At 35.0% G+C, this 16,459-nt stretch overlaps 1 protein-coding gene across 40 annotated transcripts in view; it reads right to left on the reverse strand.

The window, feature by feature from the left end:
* The window catches only part of RIMS2 (regulating synaptic membrane exocytosis 2), a 446,716-nt gene that overhangs the window by 265,306 nt on the left and 164,951 nt on the right, over window positions 1-16,459 (reverse strand). Inside the window, exon 4 of one of the 40 annotated variants that reach the window (XM_063389615.1) lies at window positions 1,433-1,441. The exons of the other annotated variants lie outside the window; for them this stretch is intronic. Coding sequence (XP_063245685.1) covers window positions 1,433-1,441 — 9 coding nt within the window. The remainder of the gene's footprint in view (window positions 1-1,432; window positions 1,442-16,459) is intronic. 40 annotated transcript variants of the gene reach the window in all.

Genomic DNA, 16,459 nt, shown 5'->3' on the forward strand with positions numbered 1-16,459 from the left:
CAATATACTTAAGCCATGATAAAGTAGCATGACATGAGAAAAATAAAGACTTAGCAGATACCTAGATGGTCTCCACCTCAATAATTGTGAGTTCAGATTCCTAGGAAAGGCATTCTGACATCAAAGTTTATTTGCTCATTCATCACAGATAATATATCATAATAGACTTCATCTAAATATCATTTCATCTAATTTTAATTCTAATCTTTTTTAAGTGTTTCAGTTTCTTACCATAGGGATTGTTCAGCAGGTGCTTTTAACAGCAGCTGAAAGTATTCTGGTTCTTCAAAGGAAACCTTTAACTTTGATGACTGGGAGAATTTTCTTTCAAAGAAACGCTCCACTATTATTGCTGGTATTATCACCATTACATAAATACATAAAGATATTTCAATAATGACCAAACTAAGAAAATACCAGCAACATGAACTGTCATTTAAGAATTTTGTCCCTAATAACATCTGGAGACTGTTTTGGGTTGTTGAACTTATAAAACTCTAACTTTACTAATGAAGTTGAGTCAGTACATATTCTGTTTTTTCTGTCTCTCTTGTGTCCACAATTCCAATATAAATGTGATATCATACAATGAAGTTTAGTTTTCAAATATCTCTGTGATTCATATTTCAGTCTGCAAAAGATTAAATAGATCATACTGAGCTGTTTTGATGCCTCCATAAAAGAGCAAGCATCAAACAACTGCTGTGAAAATGTCCAGTTTCCTCAGTAACGGGAGGTAAAGGTTAAATCTGGTGAATTAGATCAGTGGTGGCTCATCGATGAATGATGGGCTGTCTGCACCAGCTTCTCCAAGACCGAGCTGTCAGGGTAAATGTGCTCCTGCTAGGGCTGGACCACTATGGAATGAGACAGCTGCATTAAACAGCCCTTGAAATCACCATGGTACATAAAACTTTAAATTTCTGGTTCAACTGTCATTCTCTAAATATTGGTGAGATGGGACTAAATGTCTCTATATTAAAGTAGCACCTAAGTCTATCACAGAAGCAGACCAAAAGTTTAGAGAAAAATAAATTGTATTTCCGTAGAAACAAGAGCACCTATATTATGTATAGGTAGGACACAATTTTACAACGTTTTTTAAGCAAAAGAACTTTCTCCACAGTAGTTTAAGCACTGGGCTCCCAATCCACAGCTGTTAGGTACCAAACTGTTGAGGATCAAAAGGTTATGGCTGCCTAGGCAGGGCTCCTTCAGATCAGAGCCCCTCAGGCAGGAGGTTAGGATGGAAACCATCTCTGTGCTGCTGGCTTTTCAGAAATACCATCTGAAAAATTTCCCCCCACACTACCATGCAGTAATGATCTTACATGCATAATAACAGCCTGGTTTCTGAAACATCATCAGGTCAAAGTGCCATCCTCAGATAATCAGTTCAGATCCCTGATGTAGATATTCCTACCAGCATGACTTGGTTTTTCTGCAGTGCTGAGACCAGCTCCTGATATTCCTCCCCGTTTATTCTCTTCTCTCCTGTTAGAGATATCTGCTCTAGAGCAAGCCTTCCCTAAAAGAAGCCCAATATGAAATCTTCTAAAGAAGAAAATATATTCATGGATGTTTGCAAAAATCCATATGGAAGGTCACTAAGTACTCTGGAAAGTGTGCGGAAGTGAACACTTGGAAATGAAAAGGGCAACCTGGCAGCTTTGCGGCTTCTATACCAAAAGGTAGCACCCAGCTAAGGTGACAACAGTACAGACTATATAGAGGAAAATAGCAACTACTTCTAGCAGGAAGCAAAATAATATTGAATAGTCCTTATAGAACTACTAGAAACACAATAGCAATGAATAAAATTCTCTGAAATATATGTTTCTTCCAAGATAGTTGTGTGGAAATATAAGGCAATTTAAAATGAAACAACTAACTAAACCTCATCTTGTAACATGAACAAGTCCATAGATGCATTCTATATTCTACTGCAAGGAAGGTAGACTTAGTTACTCTGCTTTTACTTCTAAAATAAGATGCCCTCTTTTTATATTCCACAGGAGAAATGAACGCTTATCTTGTAACTTCACATGTATATAAACATCCCAATTAATTCGTGCTTTACAGTTCCTCTGTCTAACATTGTCTGCTTTATCCAATAAACTTGTTCTCAGCAGGATTCTACAAAGTCAAATGATGAAATTCTAACTGAAATTCAGGCTATGTATTGGCAGATTTTTGACATAAAATTGGTCACTTTTTCCATCAATTACACAATTTTTAGAAAAGGCATGAGAATAACCAGAGGGCCTGTCAATAGCAACTAGACTCAAATGGCAAATAGCTGACAAACACTGAGAGGTTTATACAAATTATACAGGTTCTCAGCACCGTCAGTAACACATTACAAAAGTTACAGAACACACTCACTAACTCATTCTTAAGCAGAGTGTGATCAGTCGGCTAAGGTAACAGAGAAAGGAACAAGAAAAAAGTAATGGAACAAGAAAAAAGCGAAGTCATGATTTTAAAGCATTTTGTGAACTCATGAATTCTTTTTGAGATTAATGATGACTTCATCTCTCTCATTTACTGTTATTATCAGATTTGGGGAACGAGTAGTATCTTTTAAGTTAAATTTTACTTTCACTGTTGACCTGAACACAAAAGGTCAAAGTACTTCTCAAGGATGAGATCAATGGATAGCAGACTGGGGAGCCAGGCTATAAAAATTATTCAAAATGCTTGAGTTGACAGAGCAGAAAATGCCAATCAAGTTTCAGTAATTTAGTTTCTGTAATTTAAATGGTCAAAATTGACAGCTGGATAGATCTGATTTCTACAATTAGCAAATAATATTTTGTGGTATATAGTAATTTTGAAATGCATATTAAGGTGAACTAACACAAAACAGTTATAATATTAACAGATTCATGTATAATAATGAGAGAAGAGTAACCATGATCAAGTCGTTTGATTTCCTTCCTCCTGGATGCTTTTACAGAAATGAGATTAATGCCAGATATAAATGAAACTTTGCTGAGAAGGGAAAAAAAAATCAAATTAAATTCCTTATGTTTGGCGTTACAGTAGAACCAAGCTCATTTACCCTCATCATTAGGGAGATATTTCCCAAAGCAATGGATTAGATTATTTTGGTTTATATGGATGATATGCTATTAAAAGCATAATCTGAAGAACTATTACATTTCCAATAGCTGTCCATTTCCCTACTGCTGTAAGTCCTGCAGCAAGGTGAGAAAAGTCAAAGCTGGTTTTGGAATTTTGAGTTTGATTCATAAATACATAGAAATTTGGGGTAGAGGGTGTAGGAGGGAGAGGCAGAGAAGAAAAGGAAATGGATAATTATAACCATGTTAGAAAATTCTTGCAGCAGATAAAGAACACTTAAAATATAGAAAAATTATCATCATCATTATTTTGTAGAAAAGAAAAGGTTTTCTAAGGTCAAGTTTTTTGAAAAGTGGACTGAAAGATATTACAGGGGTAGAGGCTATGGATATCACTTCTTTGGCCCCTTTTTGCTTTTTCTGAATAGTTTCAGTATCTTCAATAATGCATTAGAAACCCTCTGTGAATGGAGAAGTCAGGTGCAGTTCCTGATCAATAGAGTGAAGGCTAGAAGTGGACATTAATGATAGAGAAGCATTTTCTAGCTAGCATTTGCCCAATATTAACAAAATGCTTGGCATATGAGGAAAATTTTCACTTTAGAAAAACTGTAAGAGGTATTTGATTGGTACAATTGAAAGTGGAAACTTTACTTGACTTCAAAAGGGTATTCATGTTATAAAAATACGATACTGAAACATAAAATTCATTTCAAAAATAGAGGAACATTATGACTTACTTTCTCTTCCTCATTGATTTAAGCTAAGAGGGAAGCATTTTATTCATGCTTTATGATGTAAGAGTGCCTTGCCTTGCTAATTGTTCATTCTGCACTTGCACTTGTGCCTGGTGATGTCTGTTCCACTCAACCATTAATTATGTACAACAAAGTTACATGACACCAGCATTATTTGGGAGAGAACTGTTCCTCCTAGTGCAACATATCCAAACACCTGCCGAGACAAGTGCCAAGGTACATTCACTGACTGCTTCAACATTAAGGTAATGTCAAGTGGAAATTTTTACACCGAAATATAAGTAAAAACTCAAACTTCTAAAGTGATAAGGAATAATACACATTTCTGCAAGACAGAAAAGAAAACTTGTTCATAGCCAAGAGATTCAACATTTTGCCAGACATTATGAAAAATCTTTGTCAAGAATCATCAAATATTGAGACTTACAGGCAAAGGCTGGTCCAGAAAAATACTTGAGGACTTTTCAAGGCTAGCAAAGGTTGGAAATTATGTATTTCATCCTAATTCAACTTAATGCAAAATTTTTTTTTCTCTCTTTCTCAACATTTTCAGGTCAGGTCAACCTAATATTAGAAGAACCATGTTGTCTCATTGACTGCAAACAGCAAGTTTTTGTTCAAAAATTCTGGATTTAAAAAAGAGCCTTCAACTTGTACAAGAACCTGGAGTTGAAGATTTAGTTGCAGATGATCAAAGATAATGGATCTATTCATCACATTAAATAAAATGATGAAAGACTGTAATAGAGACAATGAGATGATTGGCATTTTATGCAAATTAGGTACAAACAGAGGGACTACCACAGGAGCCTATGAATACTGCAAGAACCTGGACTGAGAATTGCTATTATTTTGAAAATATGGGGAGCTACAATCAAACATTGGTGTTTGCATTTCAGTGAAGTCGACTAAAATGCTTGCATTAATTAATTTATATGGAAGGTGTAGGTCTTGCAATCAGTGTTGATCACTAGTTGGCACATTGGGCAAAGTATTTCATCAAGGTGAATTCTTAATCTAAGGAAGTTATACTCAAAAAGATAATGAAATTGTGATTAATAGCAATTTGGGAAAAAAAACCTGTAAATTGAGATTACAGCTTTACAAGTATTGTCTATAGACATAAAAAAAAAAAAAAACAAAAAAAAAAAAAAACAAACCCACAATGCTAGGAAAGATGGACAAAAAATAAAATGCAAATCAGAATATTTCTAATCTAAGTTTCTATCATTTCATCCTCTGTAATAACAATACCTGTTAGAAAAAAGAAGGGGTGTTGTACATTCTGCAGGAGCTATAATTTGTTCGGTGTAAGTACAGGCTAAGTACCTGTACAGGAACAAATCATGATACTCTTTTATTTTGTTGCCTGCTTTAAAATGTTCTTTATCATTCCCACTCCCAAGTTTTCAAATATAATTTTTAGGCTTTATATGATTAGTAATTCGTCCCTTATTCTTCCTTATTGGAATAGATATTGCCTCAAAGAATCTTCTGGTCTGGAACGGGACAGCATTTCTTGCAAATGGCACTTTCTTTTCTATGAACTCAAAGGAATGGAGGGAGTTAACTGAGAAACTTATGTCCCAATCAGCCCTAGACTAGCAACAAGATAATAATAAATTACTCCTCATCTTAAAAAGAAAAGCAAACAAACCACACACACACATACAAAAACAACTGCTCACTTTATCTATCAAAAAATATGGGGGTGGCCAAGATTAAGAATTCAAGTTCACAAAAGGCCTTATGATGTACACTCACATATTCTTTAATTTTCAGTAAATCTCCTTGACAGAGTTTGAAAAGGAGTACAAGTCTCCATACTTCACTGTTTATGGCAAGCTTGCATGTGCCTGAAAATGTCTCTGTGGCATTTATATTATAAAAATGGGAACAACTGCATGAGTAAAGTTAGGATAACTGTATCAGCACTAGGAACCCCTACAAAAATGCTCATATGAGCAGCCTTCAGGAGTGAATAACAACAAGTGTTTTTTATGAGGATATGTGAAAAAGCAGTGTTATAGCCTGATTCCATGACTGAGCTCAAGTACCAGCTTAAGAGGGGGCTTTTAATATATATTACATCCAAAGATCAAGAGACAATTAATCCTCTGGACTTCTTTCTTAAGCTCGTTGACTATTAAAGGGAGCTTCAACTCAGACTTGATTTCCTTTCCTGATCCCCTCTGTTGTCAAGCTACCTGCTGTCTAACAGTAATTATGCCACTTTCACATAGCACACCAAGACATAAATACTCCAAATATTCTAATGCAGAATATTCATTTGGTTCAGTGTCCAAGACCCAAACATAGGTTTCTTCCAGCAACACAACTTACACACACATTTGATTACAAAACTTGTTTTCTGCTCCTGCATTTTTTAACTTTCTGATTCTTTTTACATCCATTAGTTGACTGGCGTACTGAGGCACATACTACCAGGTGACAAAAGAGAAAATTCAAAGAAATCCACCTTATATAGATATATTTTTCATATTTTAGTTAGTCTTCCTGAATCCACACATATTCCTGTTCTTTACCATCAAAAGTATCCTGTAACCTTGGTTAAACCCCAACATTACCAGCATGAGGGATCCAGGACCTCTACAATCATACATCATTTTTTAAGAAGAGGCATTTAGCTTTCAGATGCAGTGCTGTGAATCAGATCTCTTCCATCAAAGAATCTGTTTGCAAATCAGGCCTTCCAATGAAGTATCTTTTTAAAGCATTTATCTTCAGACCCTTTTTCTGACAAATCATACTATTTTTCTGGGTTATCTTTTATGACACCCCTTTCTGAGGCAGGCAACAAAAAATGGGCATTGGGTTGAATGATATCTCTCCATATGAACAGGACCATGCAGGCCTTTCTCAAGCAATGATTCAAGATCATCACGGGGAATAGAACTGAAAGACACTGATATAAGAAATGAATAATAAGCAAACACAAAGATTGAAAACAGCAATTTAAATTAGAAAACTCCCAGAATTCTTGGCTTGAGGTGACCTGTGCAATTTTCTTACAGTAAGTAGTACACTGAGGAATAATGGTTCAATTACTCTCCAATTTCTAACAATTACTTTTACAGCTAAAATTATTTAACATGCTATTTTCACCACTCTTATGCAATATTGTGCAGAGTGGTGCCTAGCCATGAACACAGTTAGGTGAAATCACAGCACTTAAGCAAAGCCTCCAAGCTCCCAGCTGTATGAGGAAGTTTCAATGCTCATTGCCCATATTCTCTTGTATGGAAACCAAGATGCCTACAACACCAACACACACTTAGAAGATTAGAAGAAACACTTCATTCTTCTGAATTTTTTTTCTTTAGTAATGGATCAAAAAGAAATAAGTCCATGGCAAATATAAAACCTTTATTTGGAATTTAGATGGAAAATGCAAAGTATAAGAAGGATATATGATTCAATCTTCACAGAAAGGCCACTGTGCAGTCAGAATGTGACCACAGATTACTCCTCAATGCCTTCAGCACAAGAAGAAATGGAGAGACAGAAGAAAGAGGGAAGAATACATCTGCACAACTTCAAAGAGAAAGCTGTAGAAAAAGAAATAGGAAGAAAAGCCAAAGAGCATGTGCAGCATAATCTGGACCTACTGTAAATGACATTCTCTTCATTACTTTTGGAGGCCTATTAAGTGGTTCTGATATCGACAAATTTAATACAGCAAGCAGTCTGAGAGTCTCAAAAGTGCTTAACATCTCAGTCCATATTTCATGACTTTTCCCAAAACCATTACTTTAAGACAGATAATCTTCACCAGAAAAACTGTTTTCCTCTTATTACTTTTATCTCAGTAGAAATGCTGCTCTAGGGGATTTAAAAACTCTTTATAGCTTGTCCATATCACCCAGCCAAATAGCATTCTGAACTTCAGAAATCTATGTTAAAAACTGTTCAAAATAAATGTTTCTAAAAATAATAAGTCCTAACTATTGAGCATTTTCCCCTCAAAGTAAATTGTAATATAGAAAAACATTAATAATTCTGAACATTCTTTGTGAACATTCAGTATAGAAAATTTTTCTTCTATACAGACTACTGTTTTAACAATTTATTTTTAAGACTTTATTATACTAAAGAGTAAGAACTACTCTAATATCACTAGCAATTTACTGTGACTGCAGAACATGCATTGTCTCATTTTTGAAGAATTAGTCACCTAGTCCTTGAAAGCTGATGTTCCTGTCACACATATTGTAGCGGTGGTTAAGAACACAAAAGTTATCCAGTCAGGATAACTATCAGCAGCCAGTAAGTTTCAAAGCCTTTTTAAAATATAAGTTATGAAATCAAGTCCACTTAGTCAGTCACATGCAGAGAATTCAAGATATTTCAACAATATTTAAGACATGATTTTTACAAAAGGAGAACTAACAACAGGAAATAATTATTCTATGTATCATTGGATTATTTTTGTAGTTAACATTACTAAAACTTTTCATTGGCTCCTTCCTGTCACTGTGATAAAAGATAAAAAATAAAAGTATTAGTTGAAATTCAAAATTATGCATTTATAACAAAGCATAATCTGACATTTGTCATGTGTGATCATCTCCTGCTGATACCATTATTAACAATAATGTATCATTTTCTAAAGAAATCCAGACCCTCTAAATCTGGAAAAACAATCTACATTAAAAAATCTCATACTAGGTTAGATTTTCTGATGAAAAGCAGAACGTCAGGGGAAAAAAATTCTTTATATGGATAACCTCAGCCTTTATTTTAAGTGGTTAAAAGTAAGTATTGGTGGGAAGCCTGACTTTTAAAAAGCCAAAGATGTCCAAGTAGACATAACTTTAACTGTAATTCCAGGCATGACCCACAAATATTGCCAATTTTTAAAAGACATCCAAAGAGCTGTCAGTGTGAGGAAATCTGGCCGAGACAATGGGCAGTCATGCCATAAGTTTAATAAGGTTTCAAATCTTTTAACCAGTAGAATGTTGACAATTCCATCAGACAGTTTCACTGTAAACCAGTTCTCAGGGCTTAAACAGCTAACATCAAAACATTCAATAAATGCATGTTTATGAACTCTCTGGACCACTTGATATAGATTAAGATTTACATGTTTATATAAATCATAATACTGCTATTTAACCACACTCTGATCAGTAAAACAGATATTTCTGTTATGTTTTCATAGTGAACACAAAACCAAACATGGCAAGTAAATGTCTTTAGAATTCAAATCTTTTTTCCTAAATCCCAGATTATATTACTTCTGAAATAGAAAACAATTTACCAGTGCTTGTAAAACATTTTTGAAACAAGTGATGGTAAAACTAAACATGTTAAGCATAACAGTTGTAGTTAAAACTGCTGCTATTTTTCTTCTCAGGATCTAATGGGGATGTTATGCACAATATAAAATGACTGCTGGATCAAAAAATGTGAGAGGGAGAGATGTTTTATCTACTTTAGAGTATTTCACCTACATTTGTCACTTTTCTAAAGACATTTATATGAAAATTTCTCAATTATCAAAGTTCAAAATGCCCCTGAAGTATGCCCCTCAGAGTAAGAAAGCCTTGGAAATTTTTAGACGTATTTTCACTCTTGAAAATCACACTTCAACGAATTCATTAATTTGAGGTTTCTACACATCACATCTCTTTAAATACATAGCACCCCTTGCTTCCAACACAGTGAGGTTGGACCACTTTTTTATTATCAGCTTAGAATAGAAAATATACCAAAATACAAGTAAATTATATTTTTCTAGTATTCAGAACCAAAGTTATTTTTTACAATAAACGCATTAATATTTTATTAAAATTTCCATCCCTCTGGAATTAAGCATTTAACTACTTTTACCTATCTTTCTCCAGTATTAAATATACAATGAGATAATTATATAAAGCAACTGGCTTAGTGTCAAGGTGGTTTTCTATTCTGCTAATGCTTGTATTTTTTGAACATTTAAAGGGTTAGGATTTTTTGCAGACAGAGACAGTTTTTAAAAATCAGTACAGTATTTAGTCAATAATCTCTAAAACTCCATACTTTTCATACTGGAGAGTACATGCTGGGGCTGCATTGTACTTTCCAGTTGAAAGAACAGCAAAAGAAGAGAACTGTACATTTATTCTGATATTCACTAGAAAAACCTTCAATCCCTGCAAAACAAAAAACATACTTGTTCACTCTGAGGGGCACAATAAAAATGTGAATACAAGATCCTTTCAGCAAATAATGACTCATGCATTTAGTCTTTGTTCATCTTCTCTTATGGCTCATATGAAATGCTACAAAATACTGGGTCACTGAATATATAAAATGTAACTGCACACTAGTATTATAAAGACAGGTTCTTTACAGACTCTTTTAATAACAGGACATAGCTAACCAATTCAAAATATGCAATGCAGTCTACTGAATAACCCCTAAAAGTGATGTGTCTCAGTTTATATTTGTGGCTGTGCTTAAGAAATGTAATTAACTGATGAAGAAACAACAGAAGAATCTAATTAGAGATGGCTTGCTGAGAGAATTCAGTGCCCTGTACAAACATAGAAATTTTCAGCAGAATTCTCAGAGAAAGTTGGCGAAAATAGAATCATCAGGAAAATATACAGTAATACATAAGCAGTCTGCTTTTTCTTTATTTTCCAAAGTGCAGACACCAAAAGAGAAAAAATATCTACAATAATTAAGGTACCGGATCACTGATTTAGAAACATTATATTACAAAAAAATGTAAGAGGACAACAGAATTTAAAACCTCATAAGGAGATTGAAATCTTTTGAAAACTATTATCTTTATTCTTCTGTGAATCACCAGATATTATGCAACAGCTCTGGATATTTGAAAGCATACTTAGTTCTTCCACCTGTGTATGCAATAAATATTTAATTTATCTACTCATCCTTTAGTCCCTGCAGATCAGGGAGATACCTAAAAATTTCACAGGAAGAAGCAGACTTTTTGGTAGCTTATTTTTAAAACTGAAGGCTAAAAGAAACTAATTCAAAATTTGTTTTTACAGATAGCTTTTGCAGTCATCACTTCCTCAGATAAGCCCTTTAAAGTATACATAGAGACTTTAATCAGTTTGCCTGTCTGTAGGAATAATCATGGAAAAATAAAAAAAAAAGAACAGAAGATAGAATAATTACTTACCTCACAGTAACTGGAGTTCTGTGAGATGTATCGCTTTGATGCACAGACACCTCAGGCACCCAACGTGGAACCTTAAGGCCATCAATATTTGTTGGGGCTGTACCTGGCTGATCACACCCTACTCCCTACGAGCACTGAGAGGGAGATGTGTGGTCCTGCAGCTCGGGCCACTGCAGAATCCAGCTGGGAGCTACCTCAGGGGTGAGGAGGAGGAAGCACCATGGCTCCACTGGCACAGGATGCCTCGGGAACCACAGGTATTGACATCTGCCTTCCTTGGTAAATGACAGGTCATCAGCAACTCATTTCTGCTGACTCACAAACAGTAACCTGATATGCAGTCGAGATGCTCCAAGTCCAGCTAAAAATGACTCATACAATTCTGCCAAAATGAGCAGCATACCTCTAAGCCTTTATAAAGGAATACTATCCCACAAATGCTCCTATTAACCCCAGAGAGAATTGTTTTAAGAAAACCTACAATCCAGTTCAGAAAGTAAAGACTCAAGTTCCAGCATGTTCATATTCCTTTTAAAATAATTCACTAAAATAGTAACAAACATACGAAACCAAAAAACCGCCAAATGCACAAACAAAAAATCCCTGCCCCCAAAATACCAAATCAACCAATGATTCAGTGTTTTATTCTAGACAGAGCTCCTTCCCAAAACCAAAGAATTAAGAAGGAGGGAAATGTTGAATATGCTTCTGTAAGCTTGTTTAAAATTAACTACAGAGAAACATCATTGGAAGTTTATAATTCAGAGTTTCATAAACCTCTATCATAAATGTGATGAAAGGGTTAGTCACTAACAAAACCTTTCTTCTCAAATTCACTACAAAAGTAAACTTGAGCATAAAGCTGATTCTGTCAAAGGTACATTAAATTTCCGTATTGCTAACAAAGAGTGATTTTCTGGATCCATTTTGCTCATTGAGCACCATGTTGTTGCATTAACCCTGCTATCCCTATCAGTTTAAAATAATTTAATTTCTATTTTACTACCAAACAATATCAGAAATACATAGGGATTATATTTTTTCTTTTACTTTGAGGTACCTATATAATGGTATTTTAGTAAATTACATTTATCTATTAAGGATGAATAAATACTATGGTTAACATTACCAAGGCTATATAAAGATAATATCATGATAAAATTCATTCCATTCAATAAATATATTTTTGCTGTGTTCAATAGCAATATAATCTGATCTGTCACATAATGAGCACATGTATTTGAAAACTCCTACCTGAAACTCAGCATATATAGAAAAAATCAGAACTAGAAAACTAAATAACACACACACGCAAACCCCTATCATTCTGTATCTTAAAATAAAAATGAAATCTAGTATATTTCACCCTGGAATTAACAGATTTTACTCCCTCTGAGTAAATGCTACAATGTGATACTGCTTTTAAAGGTGCAAAAAAAATAGCCTGTGGTTAAATCCCTCTGTACAAGGTGGGACAAGAACCTTAACTTCTACCATACACCTTAATGAGTGTACAACGACCCGTAAGTGCTTCCAGAGCATGAGAGTCCTCTGTGTATTCACGTGGGGATATTCAAACACTCTAAGTCAGACCTGAGAACCTGCTCAGTGGAGAGGCATGTAGAAGATTCTAATGGGCAATTCAGAACAGGAAACTAAGTTTAGTTTAGGTTCTCTGAATGATCCCCTTGAGACCCTTTCTGCTGACTATAAAGAGAGCCAAGGGAGATGATTTTCAAGCTAAAATCAACATTTATGAACCTGCTGCATGGTACCACATTGTGTAAAGTCCAAATGAACTACCACAGTTTTCATTGCTAAGAACTGATATCTACACCCCTTTTGAATGATATTTTGGGGGAAAAAATAGAAGAATCATTCACTTACATAGGTCATTTCTGAAACTTCTAAATGAAATTGAAACTTCTGCCTGATATTGAACTTCACATGTTAAGATGTCCAAATTAGAAATCATCATCACTAAGACTTAATTGTAAATCCAGAAGAAAAGCAGCCTAAAAACATTAGCAATTATGTTTTCAACAGAGCCAGTGCCTTTTTTACATTAAAAATAATGAAAATTTTCATAAAACAAAGGGAACAAACAAATCACAGACCCAAGGGACTAGGTGATTTCACCTTGCTGGAAAAAAACAGTAGTTTAAGCACTCCAGAGCAACCCCCTTAAGTCATCATCCAGTCCTTTAAACTAACTAGAAAGAAATGGCACTTAGAGAATCTAAATTTCACCTCTTTCACAGAAAGAGATGAAGTTTTCCCTGGAACTGCATATTTATCTCCTTTCAATGTAAAGGAAGACTAGACAACTAAGATACAGACTTCTACACTGTAGACTTATAAGAAAAGCAAGTTTTATTAGGATCAGAGAACAGGGAAAAAAATTCATGTCCTTAATTTTCAGACTGTTTAGGTGGGCACATATGATGCATCTTCTGCATCATGAATTGAGATGAAAGGCATATTGATCTAAAGCTAAACAAGTATACTACATGTAGTCATACCTGATCTGGATGCTGCTTAAGAGTCTACTTTTAATACTCTGCCAATGACTACAGCTTGTCATGACATGAAATGAAACATTACTAAAATAATTTGTTTAATAGAACCCCTGTGTGTCTTGGTCTCCTTTTGATGGTGTTTTCACTGAGAAACAAAAGTTGCATAAGCAAGTTATTTATTACTAGAACAGGAAGCATTTCAAAGAAACATAGAAATTTTGGGGTAAGAAGAGTTCTTAAGACCTTCTAGTTCCAGTCCTCCTGCCATGAGCAGGGATACTTTCCACTAGACCAGGTTGCTCAAGGCCCCACCCAGCCTGGCCTTGAACACTTCCAGAGACATCCACAACTCCTCTAGACAACCTGTTCCAGTGCCTAATCACCTTCATATTTTTTTTCCTTTAGTCCAATTTATCCTATTTAGGTTTAAAACCATTGCCTCTTGTCACTGCAGGCCCTGAAAAAAAGCCTTTCTCCATCTTTCTTTAAGTCTACTTATATACTGAAGACCACAATCAGGTCTCCCTGGAGCCTTCTCTTTTTCATTCAAGCTGAATCAGAGTTTTAGAAAACCATAAAATCTCTTGTAGAACAAGAATTAAACCTGAGGAAAATGTAGTGTATTTTTGCACCACTATTACCCTAGTGTTGCCCCTTTGTATGTTGTAAAGCCCAGAATTAACATGTATGTTGCTTTTTGAACACAAAGGATACCTGCCCTGCATTGGTACCTCTTCTATCGTTCCACAAGAAAAAGATTTAAAGTACATATTTGACATTTGTATTTCTTGCTTCCGTCTTGTTTCTCCTCTTGCTGCCCAACTCACATGCTGTCTATCACCATTACCTATCTGATAGGAAGGATGAGACCATCTGGCACAAATGTTCTTTTCTCTCTCTGAATAACTGACAGCCAGGATGACAACACTGCCCTCCAAATGTCCAATGTGAACTTTGAGACACAAAGAGAATTGACTGAGACCTCACCAGGTTTAAAGCAGGATCTGAAGGCAAGGCCTTTCCCATGCCTCAGCTGGTTTTGGCTTATTTTCCAAAACAGTATCAAAGAACTTTTGAAAAATAACCCAGAGAGCTTTGAATTTAATTTAATATGTGGTTTCATGGAAAAATTTAAATGTCAGGAAACAAAGAAGGACTAATAAAAAATTTGTTATAGGATTGATGTACCTTGAGCAAAAGTTTTTAAATTTAAAATATATCTTTTTAGTTCATAATAACAAGAGTTTGTGATTTCTGAACAGGCAAATATCCTTTTATATATTTTAATCAAAATTTCATAAAATTTTACTGGTAAAAGACCCTAAGCCTAAAGATGCTTTGTAAAATGAAAATAAATGGAGTACTGATTACTTAATCAATAGTATTTCTGGAGGGTTCTGATTTTTGAGTTGATATTGAATAAAATTATTTCATATTATTCAATTTTTCAGTTTCTAATCCTAAATTATGAATATCTCCAGGCTTTACCTACAAATGCAAGAACAATTCCATTTTACTTAATCAAAATTAGTATTCTATATAGGTTATAGAGCTTGAAATTATATAAAAACTGAATCATAGGGTCATAGACATCTTTCACTAGACCAGGCTGCTCAGAGTCCCCTTCAGCCTGGCCTTGAACACAGCCAGGGATGGGGCATTCACAACTTCTCTGTTGTACCAGTGCCTCAGCACCCTCCCCAAAATTTTTCTTTTCCTTTTTTTTATTTTAATCTACCCCATTTCAGTTTAAAACCATTGCCTCTCATAATTACTACGCTTTCTGATAAAGAGTCCCTCTCCATCTTTCTTGGGCTTTAAGTACAGGAAAAATGCTATAAATTCTCCCTGGAGTTTTTGTTGGTTTTGTTTTTCTTTTTGTTTTTTTTTTTCCCCATGCAAACTCTGCAGAGCACTGATTGTCTTTCTGGCTCTCCTCTGGAACAGGAGAACTTTTTGTGTTTCATTTGCTGAGGACCCCAGAGCTGGACACAGTACTCCAGGTGAGGACTCATGAGAGCAGAAGAGAAGAGCAGGAACACCTCCCTCGACCACACTTCTTCTGAGGCAGGCCAGAACAGGACTGGCTTTCTGGACTGTGAGCCCACATTGCCTTGAATACTAGGAAAAATACATATTCCTAAGGTGTATCAATACCTCATGAATCAATCCATATTACTGTGAGAATTTATTCATAAAATTAATAAGAATCTAAGAATTTAGATAAAATTAAGTGAAGCCTATTGCATCAAATTTTACAGGGAATTCTAAATTTTTGTTTAGTAGAGAAGACATTTCTGCAGTCTGTTGTGTTAGACTGAACTGCCAAAGAAAATGAAAGAAACTTTAATCGTCAATGGTTTCAGGTAATGCATTAAGATGTGCAATTTTCCTGCCAATACTTGTTTTTAAATAGTTTGTTAAAGTACTATATTACTATCCCAAATATAATAACCAATCCAGCAGTACAGTTCCAACCAATTCACAAAAGCTCTTTTTAAGTGCTGGTGAGTATAACAATTTTCTTAAGTGCTAGTGAAATATACATTCATTCTTTTTCTGAGAGACATTCAGGCACTGTTCAGTACCAACTGACTTGAGTGGGGAACTTTTGCAGTCAGTCTTGAAAACCCTATTCCCTAGCAGGGTCTGAACTTGGATCCCTTCAGTAGGGTATTTTACTAAATTTAAGCATTAATGTGAGCTGCCAGGTCAACCAGCTCATGTTTGCAAGGTCAAAATGCAGGGCTGTGTAACATACACACAGTTAAACAGTGCAGGGGAGAACAAGAGGTTCTTATGTGAGTTAATTCCATTCCAGTGTAGTCTGTGTGGTTTTACTCTGCGATCTGAACTCCTTATATTTCCTGACTAAGAGATTCTCAGCTGGTGAGACAAGAAAAGCATGTCCCCTAAACAAGCAATGCTTAAGTG

The sequence above is a fragment of the Prinia subflava genome, chromosome 1 (assembly GCF_021018805.1).
Source record: "Prinia subflava isolate CZ2003 ecotype Zambia chromosome 1, Cam_Psub_1.2, whole genome shotgun sequence".
NCBI lineage: Eukaryota > Metazoa > Chordata > Aves > Passeriformes > Cisticolidae > Prinia > Prinia subflava.